General features: G+C 37.3%; 1 protein-coding gene and 2 pseudogenes across 1 annotated transcript in view; 1 reads left to right on the top strand and 2 right to left on the bottom strand.

The window, feature by feature from the left end:
- CDC73 (cell division cycle 73) overlaps window positions 1–23,691 on the top strand; it is an 88,024-nt gene extending 64,333 nt beyond the window's left edge. Inside the window, exons 12-17 of the mRNA XM_018060144.1 lie at window positions 3,024–3,059; window positions 3,355–3,442; window positions 11,571–11,732; window positions 14,258–14,358; window positions 19,525–19,666; window positions 20,557–23,691. Of these exons, the coding sequence (XP_017915633.1) occupies window positions 3,024–3,059; window positions 3,355–3,442; window positions 11,571–11,732; window positions 14,258–14,358; window positions 19,525–19,666; window positions 20,557–20,593 (566 nt within the window). The 3' untranslated portion in view covers window positions 20,594–23,691. The remainder of the gene's footprint in view (window positions 1–3,023; window positions 3,060–3,354; window positions 3,443–11,570; window positions 11,733–14,257; window positions 14,359–19,524; window positions 19,667–20,556) is intronic.
- Window positions 4,134–7,649, bottom strand: LOC102170344 (annotated as a pseudogene).
- On the bottom strand, window positions 7,976–9,583 carry LOC102170075 (annotated as a pseudogene).

Genomic DNA, 25,363 nt, shown 5'->3' with positions numbered 1-25,363 from the left:
CATTCCTAATTTCTAAACATTCATTTAGGGAATGTAACTAACAAGAGACACATGTTTTCCAGTGAGTTAAGAAGCACGAGCGTTTGATAAGCTCCACAGTGGAATTTAATGTCATTTCCTTTTTTAGCCAGATTAAATCTCCTGCACACATCCCTGCTCTTGCTGCCTGTTTCCAATGTGTACACAATGCATAAGTCACTTCTCCGGCTTTCAGTCATTACTTCTGTCTTGCAGATAGGCTGATGTGGGGAGGTGACTATCCATAACCCTATAGCTCTAGTTTATCTGCTCTCCTAAGATCTGCACGTGAGATTGGGAGAGGATTAGCCCTTTGTATATTTTAAACACATTTCTCATGCTCTTCAGTCATCCACTTCAGAATGTAGGTGGATTGCCTCATTCCATAGTTTTAAATCAATGTGCTGAAGGTTTTCAAATTTGTGTCTCCAGTTCTTCTTACCTCTGGTGTCTTATATTAACTGTTTAACATTTGGATGTACCATAGGTATCTTAAAACTGGCTTAAAGCCTTTTTTCTTTGATATTTTCCCCACAAGGTCTTCACATTCTTCTGCTTCTTCACAAGTAAATAACACCACTTTCAACTCCGTTTCTTAAGTCCAAATCGAGTTATTCTTTATTCTTCATATTTGCTTATTCTTCTCATCTAATATGCTAGTGAGTTTTGTCAAATTTACCTTTTCTGTATTCCGTATTTATCTATTTTCTCTTTATCTCCACTGCCACAACTCAAGTCTAAGTTACCATCATTTCTCTAGATCAGTGCATCTAAAAGTATTAGTCCCTGACCTGTTTTTTTCTGGTCCTTAACAAGATACAGATAGGAGTTGGGAGTACAGTAGTGTTAACAGCATCCAGGTGTATGGCCGGGGTTCTAGCTATTCATTTTTATTGCATGTTATCCAGTCGGCCTTGGAAAGTTTACCGAAAACCCTTGCCTTAATTAACCACATTTAATTTGGGTGGCACCACTGTAGAATATTGGTGATCATCCTGAGCTTGCTGCTTGCACAGTTGTCCCCCTCCACCCCCCCCTTTTTTTTTTTGCTTGTCTGCCTTTGACTTCTCAACTAAAATTACTATTTTTCCCCTTATAGAAAGTGTAATGTGAAAATCAAATTATGTCACTTTCTGGCTAAAAAGTTACAGGGTTTTCTAATAGAATTTAAATATAAGCTTAACATCACCTAGAAAGCCCTTCATGAATTGGCTCCTACATGTATTTTTAACCTCCTGTCCTGCACCCTTCCTTTTGCCTGTCTGCACATTTGCAGTTCCATAAGCACGACAGTTTCTTTCTGCCTTTGGCATTGGCCCACATTCCTACCTCTTATCTAGACTGTTCTTTCACTTATTCTTTGCAAGTTTGCTCCTTTTTATCCTTCAAATCTCAGCTGAAATGCCATTTCCTTTGCGAGGCTTTTTCTAAGCGTTCTGTCTAAAGGACGCTTTAATATCAGTGTACATGCATTTTGTTCCTTAATGTTGTGTATTCAGATTTGTTTTTATGTGTTTATTCGCCTGTTTTGTTATGGTCTGGTTCCCCTCCTTTACTTGAATGGTCTTTGAGGACAGGGATTATTTTTGTTTTATTTATCATTATAAAAATAAAAACCTAGCAGAGTCCCCTGTATATGGGCTCTGAATAAATACTTAAGGAGAGAATATAATTCTATTTGGAAGCAAGTACAGCAACAGTGATTGCCTATTCTCAGCTTGTCAGTGGTCGGTTATGGTGTTTGCTGAAGGCAGTGGTTGTGGCAGTTCTGCTGCAGTACATTTAGCATCAGCCATGGCCATGAGGTTCAGTAAATAGTAAATATAAATATGCCCAGGATCTGGAGAAGAACTTACCTTGCTTTGTTGTTCTTATGAGTCTTACAACAGAATCAAGATGTAGAAATTATTGTCTCTGTTTTATGGCTGAGGACAGCTGAAGCTGAGCGGCATTGATCTCAGTGTGCTTGAGGGGTCATTGTCTGGAAGGTGGCAGAATGGAGGCAGAATCAAGCTCCGACTCCGGGCTCTTGCTTTCCTTCATGCTCCTCATGGACTCAGTATTATTCTACTCTTCCCTCCTCCTGCCTTTAGATCAAGCTCATCCTTAGCATGTTCATCATTGTGTGTCTGCCTTGGTCCTTAATTGTAGTTTTTTTTTTTTTAACTAAACATCTAAAGTTTATTTTTAACATGTGAGCTTCTATGTTTCGTCTTTTTCTAACTCTGTCTTCTCAGCCTTGATTTTAACGAATCTTTCCTTATATTCCTGAGTCCATTATGAGCTTCCTTAGTATATCTGATATTTCAGTCAAAGATTGCTTTGTTCTCCTTATTCATTCTCCTAGCCACTCCTGTCTCCAATTGGTATATCTGTCTGTCCATCCCACCTTTCCTTTATTCCTCTGTCAAATTCCACGTGCTTATTGAGATTGTATTATATTGCAGATGATAATGTCTTGCTCTACATGTTGATGTATCCATGAGTCCTGTTTCTAAAAATAATTTAAGAAAGTTTTAGTATCTGTTTCTCAGCAAAAAGAAAGATGAGAACACTTTGCATGTTCAATTTTGCATGTTCAACACTGGAGTGGGTTGCCATGTCCTTCTCCAATGCATGAAAGTGAAAAGTCAAAGTGAAGTCACTCAGTCATGTCCAACTCTAGTGACCCCATGGACTGCAGCCTACCAGGCTCCTCCATCCATAGGATTTTCCAGGCAAGAGTACTGGAGTGGGGTCCCATTGCCTTCTCTGTCTCAGTGCCTAACAATTCTATATATCCACTTTGTTTATAACTACTGATTGTTGAACTGCTGAGGCACTACAGTGATTTTCTGAAGCAGAGAAATAGCTTCGTGTTATTTAAGAAACTTACAGTACATTAAAAAAAATTTAATGAGTCATGTGTAAATACAAATTTTTTGGCCTTATTTGCTTTTAAGTTTGAAAATAAGAATGTGATTTTTATAACACTCAAATATTTGGATTTTTTTCCTTTCTTACAGTTTCTCAAGCCAGACCTCCCCCAAATCAGAAGAAAGGTAAAGTGTGTGTGACTCTAAACTTGCTTTAAAAAGTAAGCTCTTGCTTACACAACTAGGGCTGATGGCCTTCTCATGCAGTTGTAGCAGATGTTTGTGTTTGGTGTCCATTCTGAGTGGTTAGTGCTCAAGCTGTCCTGATCATTAACTAGTCTGAATATCACTGCTGCTTAAAATATCTTTTAGCTAAAAGAGTGAAAAATATAAATTTGCAGGCTTTTACTTTTTAATTAGGAAAGTAACTATAATTCCTTTAAATAACCTATTTGATACCTTGAAAATTCTGTCTTTATAGGATCTCGAACACCCATTATCATAATTCCTGCAGCTACCACCTCTTTAATAACCATGCTTAATGCAAAGGACCTTCTCCAGGACCTGAAGTAAGTAATTTGCTAAACTGTCCTCTTTGTAAGACATAGAGCTTTTGTTGTGAATTACTAGTTACTGATTCAGTATTTCTTATGAGAAAACAAACGTTTGATTTCAGTGCTATTGGCTTTGCAGATAGTCTCAAATACAATTTTCAAAAACAGAATATATTCTTTTATATCTGAATCCTTTAGGGAAAACTATAGAAACTCTTGACAAAAGTCTTAATGAAAAAGGTTATCATTTAATTTTTAACATGAATTGTTTTGCTTTGGCTAGAGAGCTTGAAGGGGTTGTAAAACAAATTCAGGTTGTCTTCTCCCCATTTCCAAGTTCCAGTAAAGAACCAGAAAAGTAAAATGTACTTTAGATTAATAGATGTATATACCCTAGAGGGAGGAGGCAATGGCATCCCACTCCATTACTCTTGCCTAGAAAATCCCATGGACGGAGGAGCCTGGTAGGCTGCAGTCCATGGGGTCGCTAAGAGTTGGACACGACTGAGCAACTTCACTTTCACTTTTCACTTTCATCCATTGGAGAAGGAAATGGCAACCCACTCCAGTGTTCTTGCCTGGAGAATGCGAGGGACGGGGGAGCTTGGTGGGCTGCCGTCTAAGGGATCGCACAGGGTCGGACACGACTGAAGTGACTTAGCAGCAGCAGCAGCAGCAGAGGGAGGAGGAGGGACCATAGTTGGTGTTTGTTTTTTTTTTAATTGTATGATATTTTTATTTTAGGCTGCAAAACCAAAAATGACAAATAAATAAACATCAAAAAACTTGAAGTAGGCTTGTCAAATGATGTAAATTTCATCCTTTCCAGGGAAGCAGAAGGTAGATCAGTGCAGGTTATCCTCAAGGCCGCAGACATCCTGCTTCACTGGTGCTTGCTCTCTGCTGGATTTTGATCCTTCTTTGGGTTATAGTCTGGATCATTTTCCTCATCTCCTACTTCTTCCCCTTATCCGCTTCTTCACCTTCTTCATCATAATCATCGTCATCATCTTCAATAGCTTCTCCAGTAAAGTATAACACTGATCTTGGGATTATATGCTCACGTAAAAAGTGACCAATTTCAGTCTGCAGCGAGGATAGTTTCAGAATCATGATCCAGATCGCCACTCTCAGGAACTTAAGGAGGGGCAAAAAGAGAAAGAGTCATTAGAAACTGTTACGGTCACTACGAACTGTCCCATGTCCCTTGTGTTTCTGCTTCCTCTTAATCATTTTCAAAGTGACACTCTTCCCTTTTTTCCAGTCTATCTGGTACCCTATACCACCCATATTCCTGGTCCATCAAAAGAAAAGGGATCAGAATCATTTGGTTCTGACTTCATCCTATATGTCTTTGTCAACACTTCATTTGTGAAATATTCATTGGGTTGAAAGTAAAATTCTAAGACAAAACTTATAGGTTGACCAGCATCTGAGAACTTCACTTTAATGTCTTTCTGGTGCTTCAGAATAGGTTCTTCATGTTCCTGAACCATATCACTGTGCAAGTCAACATTCTCAAAAACGGTCAAGCAAAACTCAGGAATGCCCTTGGGATCTTCTTTTTCTTCATCCTTTTTCTCATCTTCAATCTTGGCCTTGTTTTTTAGCTCCTCTGAAATTTCATCTTCCTCATCTGGTTTCCATTCACATTCTTCTTCTGTATATTCATAAATGTCATTAATGGTCTCAAATTGCTTATCAAACAGAGGCTGATAAAGAACAGCATACTTTCTTTCAAGATCATGAACTTCCTCATAGAATGTGGCTTCTGTCGGTGCACATGTAACTTGAAGGTTTTTGAGAGCATTCTCTCGTCTTTTAACTGCCCTAGGCAAGCTTTCAGTGTGTCCTGTTGGTGTTTCTACCAGACCATCACGTCTTTCTTGAAGGGCTGCAAGAATCTGAGGATTTTGCATCATCTGAACAGTCAGCTTACATGCTTTGATTTTTGTTTCTTCACCAGTTTCTTCTACTTCTTCAACATCATCCAAGTCTTGATCAAGTTCAGACTGTTCTTTGTTGTCACTGTCTGTTGTGTTGTACAAATGCCAAATATCAGTGGCTAGCACGGGGAGCCAGGTGGCCCAAGCTGTGCAGGCAGTGACTCAGGGCGGCAGGAAGAGCAAGAGGCGACGATGAGGATGCTAGAAAGGGGACCATAGTTTGTTAACCTAGACATTAATTAGTAAAAGTTGGTTGAAGAAGCAAAGAGGAAACCTATATCCTGTGTTAAAATTTCCAGATGCTTAACTTTCACAGTAAAATAAAGATGACAGTTCTTAAAGAAACAAAAACAACCTTCAAAAAGAAAATCATGCTGCTTCTAGATAACTCACAACTTAAAAATGAGTAGCAAAATAAGTTGTAATACTTACTGACTCTAGGCTTTAATCGATGCAGAATTGAATTGTAAGTGCCAATGACTTAAGTAGCTATATAAAATCCTGTGTAACTGGCACATGCAAATGTATCTCTGGTATTTTTTCTTTAATACTTATGAGTGGAATTTTTAGTGACCTTTTTTCCAATAACAATATGGAAAAAAGGAATTTTTAGGTTTTATTTCCTCATATTTTGTTAGGCTTTTTTTTTCCATGGAGTTTAATATTGAGACAGTGCTGTGACTTACTAAATAATCTACAGTTCCTCAAGTAATCTGCTGCTGCTGCTAAGTCTACAGCTGGGCATATATGAAACATAATTGTTTTTGCCCATCTCTTGAAATAGATTTGATAATAATTAAAATAAAAGTAGTAAGTAGTACATAGAAGTCGCAAACTAAACTTTAACATCTTTCTCGTTAGCCTTCCTACCAAGAAAGCAAACAGTTTTAACAGACTACCTTCTTTGGATAGATCATGCCTAATTTTTCTTCTGAGTTTAAAACACTCCCTTCATTGTTTAACACCTCATTGCAACTGACATCTCCCCTACAGCTTGAGTCAGCTTGAGGCTTTGCTATGTAATTAATGCATAATTGAAACCTCCTCCACACAATTATAGTACTGGCTGTATCCCATAGCTCATGTTGGCATAGATTCTGTTTGGTTTCATGTAAACTGAGGATTCTTCAGTTTTCTAGCCCTTCAGTAAGTAAATGAAATGAGGCAAAATAAATCCTGCCCTCACCTTTAACATTCTAAGTAACAAAATCAAGGTTCTATTATGGAAGTATTAAGAAGTGCTTTGACATTTATAAACATGATCTTGAGAGAAGTTTCACTGGGCCCATGAGCGTATTTAAAATAAACTGGTTGGATGGTGCTTGTGATTTTGGCTATGACAGTCCTCACATAGGGCAGAGTTCCAGCGGGGAAAGATTACACAGAGGGAGTGCTCCAGAGAGAGACTGAGAGTTCCCCTTGCATCAAACACTGTTCAGCACATGTTTATGGGGGACTACTTAAGGCCTGGGAAAGAGCAGGCAGGAGAGCAGTCCTGAACTCACACTGGACCATGAATGCTCCATGTACCCAGCTGCCACAGCAGTGCAGAATGCTTCAACCACTTTGGAAAACTGTATAGGAATTGATTTATTACATTGAAGGTGTTATTGCACCATCTTTATAATAGCTTACTTTTTGATGATCAGAGGTCAGTGTGATAATCAGTACTTGGAAGGATATCTGCTTTATCTTGTTAAAGGTCATTGTAAATATGCTTATCTGCTATACCTAGGTGTAGATTTCTTACATATTCCTCCTTGGGATTCATCAGAATTGAATCTGTGGATCTGTGTTTTTCATCAGTCCACAAAGTCTTGGCTCTTAGCACTTTAGACATGACCCGTTTGTTTTCCCTTCTTCCCTTTCTTCTCCTCTCTTCTTTCTGGAACTTAAATGAGACGTACTGTAGACTTTCTCATTTCATCATCTATGTCTGTTATACAGTTCTGCTTTCCTTTTGTTTTTCTGTCACCTGCATTCCTGATCATTTTTGAAGACTTTAACTTCTAGTTGTCTGTTCCTTTGGCTGTCTCCTAGTGTGATGTTGTCTATTCATTTCATTTTAAAATTCAGATGTCTTATTGTTTCTATTTTAGAGGTTCTATTTAGTTCTTTTTCAAATCTTTGGTGCTCCTTCGCACCCCCTTGCCTTTTTTCAATAATTTCTTTTTCCCTCTACATACTTGTAGGCTTGTTTCACAAGTTTGGTCTTTGATAGCTGCATCGTTGGAAGTCGTTACTAATCGCTTTCTTTTATCTGTTGTTTCATTCATGATACCTTGTTTCCTTGTGTTTTAAGGGGTTTTTCTTTTTTCTCTTAACTGTTCATTTAGTGGTTTTCTTTGTTTTCATTTTGTAATTTCTGTTCATGCTCCTCGGAATTTTTCCTTATAGAAATTCTTTGAGTTCCAGAATGAAGATTTGCGCGCCCCCCCCCCCACCCCCCGCCAAAAAAAAGAGGTTTAATTTCCTTTGGTCCACAGTTGGTATTTTTACATTATTTCTTGGTCCCAGGGCTCCTGGGCAGGGCTGATCCCTGTGGGGGCCTCTGGTGGGGGTCCCTATGCAGTACTTGGTGGGGGAGTGAGGGGAGCGGGGGCTGGTTTTGTCTCAAGCACTCAGAACTCCACTGTCCTGCCTGGGCCTCAGTGTCCCCACTAGGCCCCTGGGAGGGGCCAGGATTGGTGGTTTGAAGGTCCTCGCGAAATCGATGAGACATAAAATATTTTGGGACTATGGCCTTACCTTCTCTCAGCATCCAACCCCCCCCCCCCAACCGCTTCCCCCTCCAACACACACACTCACACACACTCCCCTGAACAAAGTATTTTCATTTCACTAAAACTGCCTGAAACTTCTGTGGGTACAGAAACCACAGACTGATTGGCAGGAAAAAGTGGGGTAGATGTAACCGGAAACTACTCAGGGCCAGTTCCCCTCCCTGCCTTGGTTTCTTTTCCCCACTAACCTAACAAGTTTGGCCGAAAGTCTGCTGGGAAACCTGATGCCTGGAGCTGCCCTGGTAGGGACCCCTACCCCACATGCATCTGGCTGTGGCCTTTACCCCTTTCCCCCAGACTCTTAACTGGTAACACTCTGACATGTAGAAAAACAAGACAAAAAACAGGAAAACCCATATAGGGCAATGATGTGGGAAGACAACCCACATGGGTGTCTCAGGAGCCCGCCTCTTCCTGTAGTAGAGGCAGCACTCTGAGGGCTCCCCTGGGCCTGGCCCTCTCTGGCAGTTGCTGGAGCCCCATCGGCCACTGGGCCTTGAGGGCAGTACTTGGGGTCATATATCTGCTGGCCCAGGCCAAAGACCTGACCACTTTGTTTGGCTCCCTGCGTGTAGCCCATCTGCAGGGACATGGAGGGATTGTCACATTTGTCTGTCCCCAGCTTTGTGTTGCAAATGTGCCACCGGGTCCCTGGAGCCGTTGTGCTCACCTGGCTGTCACACTTGTTTGTGCTCATCTGGAGGCTGATGGTCAAGTGGTCCATGGGGGCAGGATATGGTTTTGGGGGTCATACAGATGCAATCTGGTGCCAGAAGCGGTCATGCCCGACTGACTGGCACATTTGTTGGTGCCCATCAGGAACCCAATGACGCACTGGACCACCTTCATGGTGGCATCATCAGTCTCACCCCTAGTTCTCCCAAGTATTTGATGCCAATGTGCATGCTGCTCTGCATCCTCTTTGTCTTGGCCTTCCTGGCCAGGGCAAGAAAGAGACACCTACACCTGCATCAAGTTCCCGCTTTCAAACAGGTCGTTAGCTTCAAACAGGTCGACAGGGTTCATGCCGTAGCTGACCGTGGCCTTGAAAAAGTTGGAGAGGTTTTCTAGCTGGTGCCACTTCTGCGTGGAGCGGTTGGTCTTAGGGATTGATCCCAGCTGCAGTTTATTCATGCGTGTGCACAGGATGATCCCGTCCTTCAGGCCCTTCTGGAAGTCCGGGTTGATGGAGAGGCCGGTCAGTCCTCAATCCAGCTTCGGAGCTCCACCTCCTCCAGGGTCAGTTTTGGACTGGAGCTGGTTCTTGACCGTGGCTGAGAGCCTGTGTGAGGGCCCCTTGTTGGAGTGCGTGGGGTTCAAGATTTGCTTTTGCATTTGATAAGCACCTGGTGGCATAGCCAATCCAACATCGATAGCTTCACGTTAAATTCTCAGTTTGAGCGTTTTTTTAACACCAGATATTATTGCTAATTTTTTTCCCCCTGCAAATTTCAACTCCTTTTATTTAGAAGAAAGGAAAACTGTATTTTTAATCTGGGAAATACTGATGAAATTGTTCATTTTTCAAAATGATATATAGACTTAAAATCTGGAATTTGTGTAATGATATCTCATTTGCATTTTATATTATACTAAGGAAATTATTTTAGAGATTTGTTACTTGTTTAAACAGTGGTGACTTTAATCATATTACCCATACTCCTTCATAGTCATAGAATGTTAAGTGGAATAAATAAATAATGGTAGAGCTGGTGGATGTCAGAATATTTCTCCAGATTGCAGATATCCATCCAGTCAATTGTGCAGTTCTGGTTCTTTTTGTTAGATAATTTTTTGTGTTAAGTATTACAAGTCAACTCAAAGTAGCTTTATTGTAAAAATAATTGGCTCAACGTAACTGAAAAGTTCTGGCTTCTGACACAGTTGAATTCAGTACTAAATGAAATAAGCAGGAGTTGGTGTCTCCATCTCTTAGGCAGGTTCTCCTTCTTCAGGGGCAAAGATGACTTATCAGAAATTCCAATTTACCAGTCACCACAAAGAGACAGTGCTCATTTCCCAGTAATTCCAGCAAAATTCCTGGGATTAAATCCTGTTTACCTGGCTTATACAGTGTAACAGGTGTATTTCTGAACCAACCACTGTGATCAGGGTTGTTAATTTTTGCTTTAAATCCACATGAGGTCCAATTTAAATTTTGAGATTTGATTTTTCTTTCAGTTGTCAGGGTGTTGGTTAGGGCTGAGATGAGGTTAGGAAAATGGGTGAGCAGTAGGTTTATTTCTGGTTTACATTGTATTGAACCCCAGAGTCCTAACTTTATGAAAGAAGGAATTTCTGTTAGATTCTCTACCTTGAGCAGAATATGGGATTTGTTTTCTCTTCCAAGAGTCTAGTGAAATAAAGTAAGAGACAAAACTTAAGTTTAATTAGTTTGCCACTGCCTTCCATGGGTTGAAGTCTGCAGTGTTATCCTGACCTTTTTGAGTTTCATTCTTTACTCAGTTTTCTGGCCCAAGGATTCTTTACTTCTTGCTAGCTAGCTCAGAGATGCCTTTAGAATGTTCTTTATAATTTATTCCACATTGAAAAGCTTTCTGACAATTTCTTTTAAAGTTAAACATACCCTGCGATCCAACAGTTCCACTCATAGGTATTTATGTAAGAGAATGAAGTGAAAACATATGTCTGTAAAAAGGCTTATCCAGAGTGTTTATAGTAGAATGTATAAACAGATTGTGTCAGATTCATACAATAGAATTTTGCTCAACAGTAAAACAGAATGAACTGCCAGTGTGCCCCTCAGCATGGATAAATGTCAGAAACGTTAGATTGAATGAAAGGAGCCAGGCATGGAAGAGTACATTCTTGTGTGATTCCATATATAGAATTCCTAGAAGTCACCTGTGATGATGGAAAGCAGAGTTGTGTGGTTGCCTGTTGGGGAAGAAGTGTAGAGATTACTGAAGGGTGCAGGAGGAAATTTCTCTGGTCTGTTGCACGTGTTCTGTATCTTGGTGGGCGTGGTGGTTACCTTGTGGAAAGGGGTATTTGGTGACACCCCTTGATGGATTGAATCACCTATCTATATCTAGCCGCATCAGCTCCATTTCAAGTGATCTTTGATTTATAGTAAAATTTCCCTTTTCTTAGCATTTGAGAAATCAAGGATTAGTGTGGTTGTGTATGGAACCATTGGGAATGCGAAGTGTCACACTAACACACAAATTGCGTCTGAATGTGAGATTCACACGCAGCGACTTCTCACGTAAGTGAGCTGGACTTCTGTTTGGTGTGCAAAGGAAAGACCCATATTCTGTATATGCAGATTGAGTTTATTTTTAAAGTAATGTTTTTGGTTTAAAACTATCATTTAAAAAGTAATTTCAAAGTACAGTTTCTTTTCTCATTTGAGATTGTTGTGGAATCATTTTGTCTCCTGTTTTTTAAAAGATTTGTTCCATCAGATGAAAAGAAGAAGCAAGGCTGCCAACGAGAAAATGAAACTCTAATTCAGAGAAGAAAAGACCAGATGCAACCCGGGGGCACTGCCATTAGTGTCACAGTTCCTTACAGAGTAGTCGACCAACCCCTTAAACTCATGCCTCAGGACTGGTGAGTTAACTGATGCTTTTACATAGTCCTTCATTTGTTGTGTAATTAACAAATACCAAATTCTATCATGAATTCGAGATATTGAATTCTATCCTTGAAACCTGTGTTAGTATCTGATTTAGTCCTCAATAATATTAACGTTCTAGTATTAAGTAAATATAATTTGGACGTCTATAACAAGAGGCATAAACTTGTGGAAAACAGTGAAAAGTTTTTCCACTTGTCCACTTATTCTGGATCAGCTTTTGGAACAAAACTTTCAAGTAGACTAATGTTTTAGAGACCCTATATTTTAGATTTTTGATTTGGAGAATTCTAATTTTCCTTGGTAAAGAAGGTAAGTGAAAGCATTGTTACTTTCATTGTGAGGGGATAATTTAATGAAAATAATAACCTCATCATCCCAGTTCAGCTCTTTTATTGAATTAAAATATCCTTTAATAAAATATTGAGCTATTTATAATATAAAGTGCCCATATATTCAGATACATGAGTTACCTTAAATTATTTCATTAATCTAAGCCAGAATAAAAATACATAGTCCAAGTGTGCATTTCTCTGATACAGAGAGTGTAACACATTGACTCATTACCCGAAATTTACCTTTGACGTACTCATTAGTCTTCAGATATTAGAAAATCAAGCCAGTGAGAATACTAGTATGTTAAAGATTTTAGTGAAGACTCAAGGGCTGTCGTATTAGAATTCTGTCCTAGTACCTAGCAGAGATACTTTGAGTTACATATGCAGTGTAAGACGAGCATTTCAGGTATGTTTAAACTTTGTAGTAAGTAGAAAGGTATGTCATTTGTACGTTTGCACAGATTTGCAGGGAGCAGTCATGCAGGGTGCAAGTGCCGTCACTGTGCATTGTGCTGCTTTTGTATATTAGCTTGGGCCCTGGCCATCAGTGTCAACCTAGGGAAAGTATTTTCCTTCCCTTTCTTCTTCTCTTCTCTGTTAATTGTCCTAAAGGGGAATTCACTTGGAGTAGTATTTTTATTATCCTGCTTCCCTGCTGACCCTGTGAGACACAGAAGGATCTGGGTGACCTCTGTCTGACAAATTCCCTTTTGTTTGGCAGGCACCTTTGTCCTTCAACTAGTGTGTGCTGCAAGTTACATCATAAAATTGAGAGGCTATTTAATAGTGTGCTCCATTCCCAAAGATGGTTTAGGTAGTGTGGAGCATATATCCTATGAAATTTTTAATTTAAGATTTAATTTTAACCATAAGAGATTTTGAGCTGTTAAGAATTTTAAGCTGTGGCTTTTCACAGTAACTGTGTTGTTGTAGGTCTTTAACTTGAAGGTAACCTTGGCTTAATATTCTCTTGGATGCGTAAAGTCTCCATCTAATGCAGTGATTATCGCAGTATGGTCTGTGGTCCTCTGGGCATTCCCAGGGCCCTTTAAGGGAGTCATGAGGTCAAAACTGTTGTCCAGTATAACAGTGAGTTGGCTGTTGTCATGATTTATCAGTCCCCATATAGGGCGGTAGCATGACCGGTCATTGGTTTTCCCCTCTCTCTGTTCACACCCTCCTTTTCTCCACGCTCTTGCTCCCTCCCCACTTCCTGCCTCCTGGTCTCCAACATACTCTGCTGTTCTGTAAAATAGGGGTAATAGATTACCTCACAGGATTATTTTGAAGTGTAAATGTATAGACATGAGTAGGCTGTGTAGACCAGCACTGGCACGTGGTGAATGCTTGCAGTAAATCTTCAGTGTTGGTTATTATTGTTAATGTTATGATTTTGTTTCCACTTCTTTAGTTGTAGGCTTAAACTGTTTATGGTAGTTGTTTTTATTGTAATTTCTCAAGTTAATTAATATTTTGTAAAGAAATGTAAGGCCCCAGAAAGAGATTTGTGCTTTTTTAGGAAAAGGAAGTTAAATGTCTGGGAAAAACAAGTTGCTTTAGTGCGCGCGCACACACCACACAAAGTAGAGAATTCAGAGTGAGTGAAATAGTTGTAAAACAATTGAAAAAGTTTAGGTGGTTTCTATACTCAGATTATTTTCCAGATAATCAGAAGAACTCAAACTAAGGTATTGGAGCTTTAGTGAGTAGTGAATTCAAAATAGTGAAATACTGTAATTTATGATATTTTTAATTAAACATTTAAGATGTGTTTGAATTATAAATGATTTTAAAACTAACTTTTTCAATTAACAGATACACTATAGTTCCCTATTACATTAGAAAAATAGGCCCACTAATTAACAGATCGGGCAGAGATAAAAGGCTGAAAGGATCTCATGTAAGGACCGTGCATATAATTATGTTTCAATGACTTAGGTGTTAAAAACAATATATGGGGAGTATAGCAGTCGTTAACACACTCTATTGCTGTAACATAAAGAGAATGGTGGACATGCAACACTGTGTTTCCCCTCACAGACGTGTGGACAGAAGACTCCACCGCAGGAGTGATGGTGAGACTCTTTCCCTAAGGGTTGTGGTAACTGAGAATGCCTGAGCCACTCAGTTTCCGCTCTCCCCTTCCTCTTCTCCACTAACAGGGACCGGGTTGTAGCAGTTTTTGTGCAGGGTCCTGCGTGGCAGTTCAAAGGTTGGCCGTGGCTTTTGCCTGATGGATCACCAGTTGACATATTTGCTAAAAGTAAGATTCTCTTTATTTTTACTGCCTATCTAATGTAGAAATGTTTTTGCTCTATTATTTAAGAGAAAGCCATCTAGGGCTCTGCACATGTGATGTGTATATGAAAGGATTCTTATTAAGTACCATATATTTTTACTTTTAAACACCTGTGAAATATTTCAAAAGCCTTTTTTGGAATGTTAATATTTTCTGTGTATTTATATCCAAAAGTGAATTATTGCCTGTGTTTCAACATTAATAATTACTTTGTAGGTTGCTTAGAAATCATTACTCTTGTTGCATGTACATACATGTAGAATTGATCGCCAGTCTTTAAATAGGCTGACTTTTGCTGAACTAACAATGCCACTTGACTGTTGGCTGCTGTTCCTGCTGTCTGAAATGGTTGCAGCAGACTTGGCCCTTTTCTGTTTGTTCAGGTCTCAGCCAATTACTCTCTCCTTTAGGGAGCTCCCTCCTCTGACCATCCTGGAAGTAGCCATTACTTCCTCCTGGTGATCCCATGGTAACATTCGTTGCTTGACCTGACCTCATTTTTATATCTGTATTGTAAGTCCTCCGTGGCTGTCATGCCGTTTCTAGGATGTGAGCAGCATGGTCTGACTCATTGACTCTCGTGTCATCAGCACAGAAAGGAGCACGGCATTGGGAACCATTTTGTAGACACCTGTTAAATGTGTAGATTTCATGTATCATATCTTTCATTGGTCACATTTTGGCATTATTGATACACCAAAAGAAGAATTGAAGTCTGACTGAATAGCAATTCCATGAACTGTAGCCTGTCAGGCTTCTCTTGTCTTTGGAATTCTTCAGGCAAGGGTACTGGAGTAGGTTGCTAGTACCTAGGGGATCTTCCTGACACGGAGACTGAACCTGGGTCTCCTGCATTATAGGTAGATTGTTTACCATTTCAGCCACCAGGGAAGCCCTTTTATACGTACGGATATTCAAATTATTATTTAATTTGAGTACCCAGTGAAGTTAGTATCAGTAATAAAATCGTGTTTTAAAAAGCATCCTCATAAACAAGTATGTTTGTTAGAAATAACAACTTTAGTTATTTTGAATGTAGATTGTGCTACTGTGAAATCCAGCTGTTTGTTGTTTTAAATAAAGCAGTTTAGTTTTTGTCAGTGGTGCCACCATTCTTTTAGGCCAAAACCTGCCCAAGCTTGAAAGCTTTTAATCATTATTCTCCTACCTTCATTCAGTTTTTAAAATGAATGCTAATATGACTATAGTTTTTTTTGTTATTTCTAAAACCTGAGTAATGCACAGATTTGATAAATAGAAGTCAAAGATACAGAGAGAGTGGGAATTTTAATGAAAGCAAAATGTCACTGAACACTAGTTTTGTTGTGTTTCACCTACTTGCTTGCCTTGTTGACTAGTACTGTAATAAACAATGGTTAGAATGTCTTGAAGATGAAAATACTCTCCAAATTTCATTAAGAACATAACTTTTAATTGGGTTTTGTTCAGATCATTAGTCTTCAGAAATTTAGATAAGGACTTAGAGATTTTTTTAATGAACAATTATGATTTTCTTCCATGAATTATTCTTTCTCGTAAACCTTCCTTCTTTACTTAACCAGCATTTAAAATGAAAGTACTCTTGCCCTTCCATCTAAAACACATGGAAGAAAAACCCGTTCCTCTTCCCTCACCTTTTCTTCTAGCTTCCTCTCCTTTCCCTCCACAGCCAAGTCTTTAAAACAGTTGTCTTGCTTTCTGTTTGATCGCAGGCAGCTGTGGTGGTACCTGCTCACCCACTGAGCTGCTCCCACAGGGATCCAGATATTGGCTACTTTTGGTCTCCTTATCATATTACTCTTGATCCATTTTCTCTTCTTAAAATGTTCTTTTCTGAGGGCTTGTTACATTTACTCAGACTCTAGCTATTTTTCCTCTGGCTTTCAGTGACATCAGTGACGTTTTTGTGTTCCCACTTCTCTCCTGCTTTAATTATAGACACGCACTCGAGGAGATCTGGTGGCTTCCTGTCACCATCTCTGTCCTTAGTTCCAAGTTATGTCTCTGGCTGATGTTCTGGGCCTCTCTGTCTCACCGATGACCAGGTGGCTCCTTGTGAAGTCCCACTGGTGCATCAGGCTCTGCCTCTTCTGAGAGGAATCTGTTGTCTTATGTTCTCCTTCCTCCCCAGACTGTTCTTTTCCTCAGTGTTTTTAGTAATTTGCATAAGCCAGAAATTTAGAAATATGTCATCTCCTAGCTTTTAGCTGGACTTCCCTGGTGGCTCTGATGGTAAAGAGTCTGTCTACAATGTGAGAGACCTGGGTTCGATCCCTGGGTTGGGAAGATTCCCTGGAGAAGGACATGGCAACCCACTCCAGTACTCTTGCCTTGAAAACCGCACAGATGGAGGAGCTGGTCTCCTTGCTGTAAATTAACTCTTGAGTGTTGTAGCTTCTCACCTTTCCCCCAATCTACATGGAAAATGATAATATCTGTATAGCATAGGGGTAAACTGAGGGTACTTGGTAAAAAAATGTATTTCTTTGTGCTGCATAATAAAATAGAGAGGTTTAGAGAAGATCTTAAATATTAAACTCTATAAAATTTTGCCAAATAAAATCTTTTCAAAATTATGAGAAATTTGAGCTTGATACTGGTTTTTAAAAATGCTGTTTTTTTAGGCTTCAAGTCCAAGATTTTTAAATGACAATTTCTTGAAATTTTTTAGTTATCATTGAGAAATTTTTCTGATGTAATAGTCTTCTCTATTATGCTGCCCCTTTGTCATTTTCCATGCCATCATGTGTCTACCAAAATGCTATGTAAGAGCACCTTTTCTGTTTCTTTTCTTTGTTTCTGCAAAAAATGTATCGACAACAGTCATGCAGTTTGCAGAAAATGAACAACACATTTTGTAAAGTTTTGCTTTAGTACTCCCAGATAACTGTCTAGTTATAAAAGAATCTTATTTCTTCCATTTTTGGTGAGGCCTAAAAACTGTGTCTTTTTCTGAGTAAGAAAGATATTTTATGGTGATGTCTTGGTTTAAGTTTGCTTGCCACCATTGCTTCATGCTAATAAGATACTTTATGTGATGAAAGAAATTGTTTCCTCATTTTGTAACATAAACTTTTTGAACTCTGATATTCAGTTTTAATTTAAAAATTATGCATTCTGTTGAAAAATAAATGCTATGTAAACTATATCTATTGAAATTAGTAAAGGGGATTATTGGCCCTTGTGACTTTAAATAAGTCATTTAAAAAATTATAACTCATGTATTTTTTAGAATGATTCGAAACAAGTAATGAGAAGATCAGAAAACAGAAACGTAATGAGCAGAGTAGAGAGTACTGAATAGTGACTTCTTTTGATTTAAAAATTTAAAGAAACAAATATTTTCTCCATATATAATAAGTATTTTGAAAATGGCTTTTCTGAATCCATAACATACAGCCCCTTTAATGAACTGGTTTAAATTGATTACTTTGAATTAAATTCAAAATAAATAATATGCTCAGTGAGGAGAGTATAAAAGCAAATACTTTAGCAAACAATATACTCAGGAGAGTATAAAAGCAAATACTTTAGCAATAATGTTTATGTGTTTTGGGGGCTGTTGGAGGGTCACAAATGGTTTATTTTGTATTTTAATCAAGAATTAGACCTTGATTAATTATTAACATCAAAAGCCAGTAAGCCTGCAAATGATATGGAACAAGCAGTCTATAAAGAGCTATTAAAAACAATTAACAGTCAATCATTTTCTCTTTAGAAACTCCTGATACTAGATCATAATGGTTATAGTAATGTTTATATCTTGAATGTTGGAAGAAAAAGTAAAAAAAGGAAAGAAAAGCAAAATGTCCTCCATGTGCACAAGTAAAACTAACACTCCACTGATGATAAACTGATTACAAATACCACTAGTGATAAACTGCTGAGGATAAACTGCTATCTATCCAACCAAATAGATGATCAAGGAGGAAGATTCAGAGTCAGTGTTTTGTGGTCAAAACCTATCAACCTTGGCAGCATACATTTGTTGGGAAGTTTTGTCCTAGAGTCTCTAATCTCCCCAGAGATAGCGTTTGAAAGTGAAAATAATTTCACCTTCTTGCTTCACACTACCCAGTGGTTTATTATCACATTTGAAGTAAAATTCAGATTTTTTTTTTTTTTTTTATCATGGCTGAGTAGGATCTACATGTAGGACATTGCCTACAGAGAGTTGTTCTTTGGTAGGGCATTCTGAGCTTGCTCTTGCCTGAAATCCTGTTTCTCAGGATCTTTGCTAGACACTTTTTATATCAAGTAAATATCTATTTCCAGGTCAACTTCTCTAGAGACCTTCCAATTCCTCTTCCTTTTTCATCATTTCTTGCCATGTCCCATCATTTCTTACCATGTCCCACTTACTAATTACCTCTTCAATCTTTCCTGTCATATGTGTATGTTCTCCCCAGTAGAGCAGATCTGTCTGTCTCTCCTCTAGGTTTTATACCGTATCATTGGTCTCTGCTAAACACTTTGCAGAGTGGGTCGTCATATCTCTTAGGCAACCATGCAAGCTCCTTAATGTGGCCTTTAGGACCAACATTGCTCTGAACCTCTGTGGTCTTATCCTTCATCCATTTCCCATGTTACTTTGCATGATGCAACTTTGTTAAATTTCTTTAGTTTCTAAACTAAACTAGTTTCTCTTTGAACATGCTCTTTTGTTAACTGGGTCACTTTTGTTCTGTGTTTGCCCAATTCTTATGCCACCCTAACTATCCAAGCCTTTTCTGAATCCCGTAATCTGGGTAAACTACTCTCTGGTGTTTCTGTGATATTCTACTACCTTTATCATGCTGTATGTGAGTAGGCATTTTCTTCTTATCCTTCACTGGATCCTACGCATTTTATTTTACTTCATTCTTCATTGCAGTCCCCAGTGGCTGGCGTGTATAAGCCTCAGTAAATTTTTGTTGAATTAAATGTTTTGGGGGATACTACAGTGCTTAGCCTCTATTTTAGAGATCACTTAGGTTGTAATGAAGCTTTTTTGGTAGAAGAAAGATTGAACTTTTTTTTCTTTTAAGTTTTTTCGGTTAATGTCTGTGGTTGGTTTTTTATTCCTTAATAAAATATTTTTATAATGTTGATTGCAGTTTGAATAAAGAACGTTATTTCTCCTACTTCTAGTTAAAGCCTTCCATCTCAAATATGATGAAGTTCGTCTGGACCCAAACGTTCAGAAATGGGATGTAACAGTATTAGAACTCAGCTATCACAAACGTCATCTGGACAGACCAGTTTTCTTACGATTCTGGGAAACATTGGATAGGTAATCATGATCCTAAAATGCACTTACTTCTGCTTTATTGCAGTAGTTTTCCTGTCTCTCGGTTGTATTTTAGGTTCCTTAAAGTTGTGAACCATATCCCGCAGCTCCCCTTTGAAACATTGCCTAATTTGATGTTGATCTAAAATAGGTAATTAGCAAAGTATCTTTGTTGTATTGACTTTGGAAACAAAGGGAGAAAGGGCTTAAAGCTTAGTAGGGAGAACACTAAACCTGAGTTCAAAGACTCAGATTTGGTCTTGGTTTTGCAATTGGCTCTAATGAGCCCTGTGACTTGTCTGAACCTTGTTTTCTGTCTATCCAAGGAACTGGCTTTAAGCAGTGCTGTCATTTTTTGACAGGACCTTTCGAAAGGTTTCTGACTCGAGGTATGGGTACCTGGTAGCTCGTGAAAGGAATTTGGTTTTTGAATTTATCTTAATTACTAGTAGAAATTGTTTTTTTCTAAAGCCCTTTACAGTAATATCAGTTTTATAATTGGAAAGTAAGGACAGCGTATGATCACAGTACCACTGAACCTGTTCTCGTTTGAGGTACTTTCTAAAGCCTGTAACTTTCTTGGGTGTTTCCTCAGAGACAGAGATGATTGAGATTACCCAGTGGTTGTAATTGGTAATATATTAAAGAGAATCATTAATTATCTTAGCCAGAAGCTCTTACATTGTAGAAATTAAAAAGATGAATGGTTTTTCTGGCTTACTTCAGAAATCTTTATATTCCCAAGGGTTACAGTATCTACTTTTTAGAAAGCAAAACATCCTTTTCCACTGCTGATTTTAAGCTTTAAAAATACCAATACTTATTTTTACATGTAGTATTCTAAAAATTCTAAAATTCCTATAATCCTTATGACCTATTATAATATTTTTCAGGTACATGGTAAAGCACAAATCTCACTTGAGATTCTGAGTTACTTGTTTTCTTGCTTTTCTGGAAATCTGAATTAAGACGATAACACCGTGGATACACCATGCTCTAAAGACTGGGACTGAAGCTTTATGAATTTATCAAGAACTTAAAAATGAAGAAGGTCACGGATCGATCTTTTATAAAACCTTATTTGATGATTTATGCTTCAAAGGGATGATGCCTGTCATCCATATAAGCAAACTTTTTGGCTTACAACTATTTTTTTAATATTAGTCTTCTAGTCTGTAATGGAAATTGTATATTTTGATAGAAGTTTTTTCTCCATTGGTTACATTAGCATCACTTAAAATTTGTTTCTCTAGAAAATAAATACAGGTTACAAATGTGTGTATATGTAGAGGTTATAAGGCTCTCTAAGCCATCTTGCTTCTGATTTTTCATTGCTCTTTAATTCCTTTTATTGAAAATACTATGTTATGAATGGTATTAAATTTTAGTCTCTGAAACTTCAAAAACCAAGCAAAGGGATGTGACTATTTTGAATGAATCAAAATGTCAGCCTGTATGTGTACTATACTTTCTCTTTATTTAAAAAGGAATAATGAAAAATCAAGAACAGTTCTTCAGCTTTGGTTGAACTGTTCAGTTTTTCAAGACTTCTTTACTTATAATGAATACATTGAATGAATGTACATTCTTCTCACTGACTTTGGTAATTGTAAAACTTAGAGTGATATATTTCTATCTGTGATACCTTTCCACTTGAAAAATCTCAAAACACAAGATTAAAAACCTAATAGGCTATAATACTTTTTATTTTGGGAGCAAGAATATGATTCGGGGGAAAGAAATGTATAAGTCCTTCTGCAGTGTAACTTTATCTTTTCTCGTAAGTTCACCTTCAGTTCTTCCTTTATATGGTATAGGATTTTGAGTCTTCTATTTCTAGGCATGTTCTTATCTTCCATTATCTTTAATATTGATAACTCTCCCAGACACCAAAGAACATATTTGCTTAATTAAGTGTCTGAACAGAAACAAGATGAAAACACTGGTATTTTTATGTGTGTATTCAATATCATATAAAATATAAAACCTATATTTTAACTTAGTAAAATATTTTACTACTTCTGTACTTTAGACAGAGTGTTGCCTCCAAGGTACAATGAATGAACATTTTTGTTGAGTCTTGATCCATCCTTTATTCCTTAAAAAGCAACTTGGACCCTTTACTCCCCTAAAGAGTTTTTACCACTAGAATTGTTGCTGATCATTCATCTTATGCCATTCCTATCCTTCCCCTCCCCCCACATTTAGCTCCTTTCTGGGTTAAGCTGACATTACCTAGCCTCATTTTGAAATCTAATGCTGTCATAAAAATGGGAAGCACTTATTATTTATTTTTTAAGTAACCACAAAAGTCCATGTCAGTAATGAATAGGAAAAGTATTTATTCATATGGAATTTACTAGGTTCTTCAGGAAAAAAGCAGTCAGCATTTTAAATTATTAGGATTTAGGATATGTATAAGATTTGAACAGATTGTGCCCCACCCCCCCATCTTACCTTCTCTGCATCCTTTCTTCTTGAAAAGAAAACTCAAATTTGTTCACATTAGAATTTCTCAGTATATAAGTCTGTTTTCAGAATAAATTATGTATTGTATGAACTTTCTCCATGATGAAATAGTCAAGGACTAGAATCTGTAATATTTTAATGTAAGATTACTTGTTAAGACTACTACAAGTGGACATGAACTACCTTTCTATAAAGATTTTTAGTATTTATACTTATGTATGAAATTTACTTTTACAGAGTGTGGTTATAACTCAGAACATCTGCTTTCAATAGGGTTTATTTTTCTATCTTGAATTTGCCTTACGTGTATTCAAAGGCTCTGGAAATCATTAGGAAAAGTACAAATATGCTATTTCATGTATCTTAAAATCAGACCTTTAATACATACTTAATTTCTTTTCCTTTTTAAAAAATTCATTCCCTTATCTAGGTCCATGGAATTCATTTTATAGCCATGAATTCTAAGGGAAAAAAAAAACAACCAAGCTTCTGGCCAATCACTCTTCCTTTCTCATGACTCCAGGTCCTATAGCAGTGCCTGTCACAGTGCCTTGCACATAGTAGGCATTCAGTAAATGTTCTGTGCATGAATGAGTGATGGAGTTTCAGTATAACTGGTTTATTACAAAGCGTTGACTCTACTTGATCTTGGAGCTTGAAAATGTAGAATTACAGTGAATGAAGTGTCCTATGCACATATTTTGATGGAAATGAAATACACATTAGTAAGCTTGATTTATCCACAAGTAACTGGAGACACCCATGTCTTGTCCCACCAGTAAAATAAAGCTCCTTTTCTTCATTCATAGGATACCTTTCTGAGTCGGGCAACAATCAGAAGCTTGTGGGTTTCCATCAGCAGCTCTCAACTCTGACTGTATACTAGAATCACTTGGGGCCCTTTTAAAAAATTCCATTACCTGAATCCTGTTTCTGATTTTATTTGTCTGGGATGAGACCCGTTCATCAGTATTTTTTAAAAGTCCTTCAGATAATTTTATGTTGAAAAAGGATTGAAAATCACTGGTTAAATATGAAAACAATTAAATATTGTGTCGTCTCCTCCTTTTTTCGTTTTTGTTTTTTTCTTTTGTGGCCACCTTTTGCACTAGACCATCCCCATTATTGGTGGTATTGGCCTATGGTTCCAGATGACAAATTCAAGTCTTATTTATTTAATGTAGGAATATTTTGTTTAATATTTAAATAATGTTTAATATATTTCCTTATAAACTAGTCTTATACTTTATGATTTGTTTCCCATGTATCCATCCTTTACTAACTTTTTCTTTCAACAGCAGCATGACAACAGTCCAAAAGAAATAACTGATTCATAATGAGGAAAATTTCATAATTTTTAAGTTAGAAGGAAATAAGGTATTAATTTCTTATCTGCCATGCAGAATTAGAGTTTGCTTATGAAGGGAAAGAGGCATACTTTTTAATTGGTCTACACAGAAAAGTAAAAGTAAATTATTCATTTAAATAAGATTCATTATCTAATGAACATTGAAGGAAATATTTTTCCTAAATAAAAAATATTGTGACTCCTAATAAAATTAAAGTGATGACATTGTTCTTTTTTTGGAAGGTGGGGAGGGGGGTATTTAGTTGCCATATTTCTTATTACATAGCAGTTCTATTTTATTGGTATTAATAATAGAAGCTGTGATGATAGGGTATACATATGTGGCCAGGAATAAATTGCCACTCTTCCAGATAACGGTTCCATGAGTCTTACTAGTTTATAAATCAGTTTATAAAATTTTTTAAGACCAGTGGTATATTTTATAATATTACAAATGTATTCTTTACAAAAGCTGGTCAAAATTAAAAGAACCATGAAAAATAATGGCATTAACTTTAATATTATATGACTGAGCTTTTATTATTCAGTTGGATTTGATGTGGAATGGACTACTCTAACTATGGCATATCAACTTTAGAAATGAAAGAGGGGAGAAATGACTGAATTTGACTTAAGAATTGGATTAGAAATTTTGAAATGCCACGTGCTACGTGTTCTGGCCAGCTCGTTGCCACATGGCCAGCTCATTGCTGACTCAAGACCCCAGCACGGTTTCTACATTAACATGTTGGAATAATAAGTAAGAAAAGAAATTTAAATGTATAATAGATGTATAAAGAATTACATTTAGTAAATGGATAACACTTGCAGGTTATTGGTCTTTTTTTATGTATTATTTTAGGTAGTGTTTATTAGAATTTCTTGGGAGTTATAAATGTGTGCCATTTAAGTGAGTAAAGTTAAATAAAACTAGCTTTATTGCCGAAGTTCAAAAAGTGGGGTCATACTATGTCAAATTTTAGTAAATGACCTACCTCTCAGAATCTTGCCACTGAATTCCATTTCTATCCACTTCAAATTTACCAAAAGCTGTTTAGCCTCCATGTTTGATTTTAGTGCTTCATATGTCATGCAGTTGATGTGCATGGTGTAGGCAGTATAAGTGACTGTTTATCCATCAGTTTTTTTATTTCTCAAAGTGGTTCTTGAATAGAGTTTAAGTCGAAACCTGATAAAGTGTTCTACTCATTCTAATTTAATTTCATTGGAATTTAAGTCTCAGGTTTAATTGTGAATAAAATGTTTTGTAGTGCTTTAGTACTACTCCCCCCACCCCAGTATGCATGCATGCATGCACACACACACACACACACACACACACACTCTCTCTCCCCACCAAACAAGAAGACAGAAAAATTACATTCAATCAAGAAGACAAAAACTGTAGTGTGGGGTAGGATATAGATGATAAGTGATTCATGAGATTTTTTTTTCAGGCATAGTATTCCTCTGCTTGGAAAATAAATGCAATATAAGTTTCCAGTTTGAAAACTAAGTACATATATAGTCACCTTTTCTGTTAATAAGTTAAACAATATAGCGACTCATAGTTCTTCATAAAGATAATAAACTATGTGCCTGGCTGAACTTACAGCTTGGTTATGGTCACGTTTCCTATATCCTTGTTGTAATAGAATTAAGAGTGTATCTTGATAAATTACTTTATCTTTACAGTTTGAGCATCCCAACTTTTAAAGTTTCAAAAAAACTCTACTCCCACATAATCAAATCATTAGCAGCAGCATCATATCGGTGGGGCCAGTAATAATGTGTGAATCTTCTGCAGCAGAATGTCTTTAATGAAGAGTTTAATGGGCCATATTCAAACTTAATTTCCATCCAATTCATAAGTGCCCACTAAA

The sequence above is a fragment of the Capra hircus genome, chromosome 16 (genome assembly GCF_001704415.2).
Source record: "Capra hircus breed San Clemente chromosome 16, ASM170441v1, whole genome shotgun sequence".
Taxonomy (NCBI): Eukaryota; Metazoa; Chordata; class Mammalia; order Artiodactyla; family Bovidae; genus Capra; species Capra hircus.
This window is presented reverse-complemented; position numbering and strand designations above follow the sequence as displayed.